Source organism: Wasmannia auropunctata, unplaced genomic scaffold, assembly GCF_000956235.1.
Source record: "Wasmannia auropunctata unplaced genomic scaffold, wasmannia.A_1.0 LD316786.1, whole genome shotgun sequence".
NCBI lineage: Eukaryota > Metazoa > Arthropoda > Insecta > Hymenoptera > Formicidae > Wasmannia > Wasmannia auropunctata.
Window position 1 is genome coordinate 4,453 of NW_012046104.1, and position 1,816 is coordinate 6,268.

At 23.2% G+C, this 1,816-nt stretch overlaps 1 protein-coding gene across 1 annotated transcript; it reads right to left on the bottom strand.

Annotated features, from left to right (window-relative positions):
* Positions 1 to 515: 515 nt before the first annotated feature.
* LOC105460718 (gustatory and pheromone receptor 32a-like) lies at positions 516 to 1,255 on the bottom strand. The gene is made up of 4 exons (XM_011707218.1): positions 1,064 to 1,255; positions 876 to 944; positions 671 to 760; positions 516 to 575 (listed from the first exon to the last, which is right to left on the bottom strand). The coding sequence occupies exons 1-4, from the start codon at positions 1,253 to 1,255 to the stop codon at positions 516 to 518; spliced, it is 411 nt and encodes a 136-aa protein (XP_011705520.1).
* Between the last annotated feature and the right edge of the window lie 561 nt (positions 1,256 to 1,816).

Consider the following 1,816-nt stretch of genomic DNA (forward strand, 5'->3'; position numbering starts at 1 on the left):
TGGATATGTCACCCTGTTTTAACATGAACTGGACATGTTCATATTGCAAAAATGTGAATATTACTCTTGATGCATATGTTTTTTATTTTAAAATCTTTATATGATTCTAGTACATATTAAAAATTTGGGAGTGTCCTGTTTGCCTAAAAAACGATTGTCTACGAGTAACAAATAAACACATTACATTATATATTACATGTTTCTACTAGTTATTAAACATTTGTATAATTGCGTGCGTTAACTATATTTCTAAAAAAATATTTATATTTTTATAAAAACACGCGCGCGCAATAAAAATATAAATATTGTTCTTAAATTTTTTGATTTTTTTATGTGAATATTTGTATAGTGTTATAGCATAGATTTTTTATGTTGGTTAATTCTAGTGTAGGGATATTATAGTATATTCAAAAGATAATAATGAAGATAAGATCATATAATATGATTTATAAATTCGACTACATATATAGATTATTATTAAAATTATTTTTTTGAATGCTGTTATAATTTAAAAATTATTTACTTGTTTGCGCTTGTATAACAATAACTAAAACAGTCGCAACAGACATGATAAACTAAAAGAAAAGTAGAATGTATAAATTCTCCCTTGTTTTAAATTTATCAAGATTTCTTATTTCTAATATGTAGTTAGATAATAAATATAACGTACCCTATGAAGAAATTTGAAGCCAAATTCGAAGAATCCAATTCCATAAAATCTAAGTGGTGCATATGTCGTTCGTAATGAAAATTGTGAAAACTATATAGTATTAATACAATAAGTTATTATTAATATATATTTTGTATAGTATTTTTATTTAGATATTTAATGTTTCTTGTAATAATATTTGTAGTTAACTTAGTTTAAAACTTACGATTTCACGGACTTTAATGTCAAAAATAGAATATGATAATCTATTTAATAAATCTGCTGTTGCATTTGCCTAAAATTGAAATATGTTGAATAAAATTGAAGTCGCTTATAATTTAGCAATTTAGAACTGGATATTACTTAATAATACAATTTTTATTAAAAATAAATTTTAAATGAAATTTAAAATACCTTGGTACTGACTGTTTCGCACACGTAATTAATGACCAAAAATTGGCAAACATTATGACAAATCCAGAACAAATATAGAACAATACACGCTATTTTATTAGATTTCACATAATTGTCGATAAGTATTGCAGAGAAAATTGTATTTAAATCAATCACTATCAAAATAAAATAACTCGCCATTTTAAAAGTCATTTGTGTTCCAAATATTGTGTTCATTTCTCGGGATATTTTGTGTAATTCAAAATATAAATGTCTGCAATATCAAATTTCACAAAATAAACTTGCTATAATTAATAGAATGTTTAGTTAATTTATTATACATATAGATACTCGTATATTAAGAAATTATGTAAATTTTCTTACATAACTATCCAGATAATTATACATTTATTTCTTGGAGTTTTCAAAAATCTGCATTGGTGAGAATGTATCATGGGATTTTTCCTAGTTTGTTGCAATTCGTGTTTATTATCTTTCGTTAAATTCTGAAGGAGTTCGTTGATTTGATCAAATTTTAATCCTATGTATCTGAAAGAATTATTGATGAAAATGAAATCGTTATTTGCAAATAGCAGTATGTATTATATCGACATTTTTAAACATACTTTAAATACTGTAATATTTATCAATAATAATTTTGTTTTATTAATTTAATTATGTGACTATATTATAAAGTCTATATATAATAGTTTTATATATAGAATGTTAAAAAATTCGAAAAAGAAACTGACCCAAGGATACTTGCAGTAGTCA

Bases quoted from the DNA above. Each gene is read 5' to 3' on its own strand.
- LOC105460718 (XM_011707218.1), bottom strand. From the start codon at position 1,255: ATGACTTTTAAAATGGCGAGTTATTTTATTTTGATAGTGATTGATTTA. The intron at 761-875 runs GTAAGTTTTAAA...AATACTATATAG, and splicing joins ACATTAAAGTCCGTGAAATC to TTTTCACAATTTTCATTACG. The intron at 576-670 runs GTACGTTATATT...CTTTTCTTTTAG, and splicing joins GCTTCAAATTTCTTCATAGG to TTTATCATGTCTGTTGCGAC.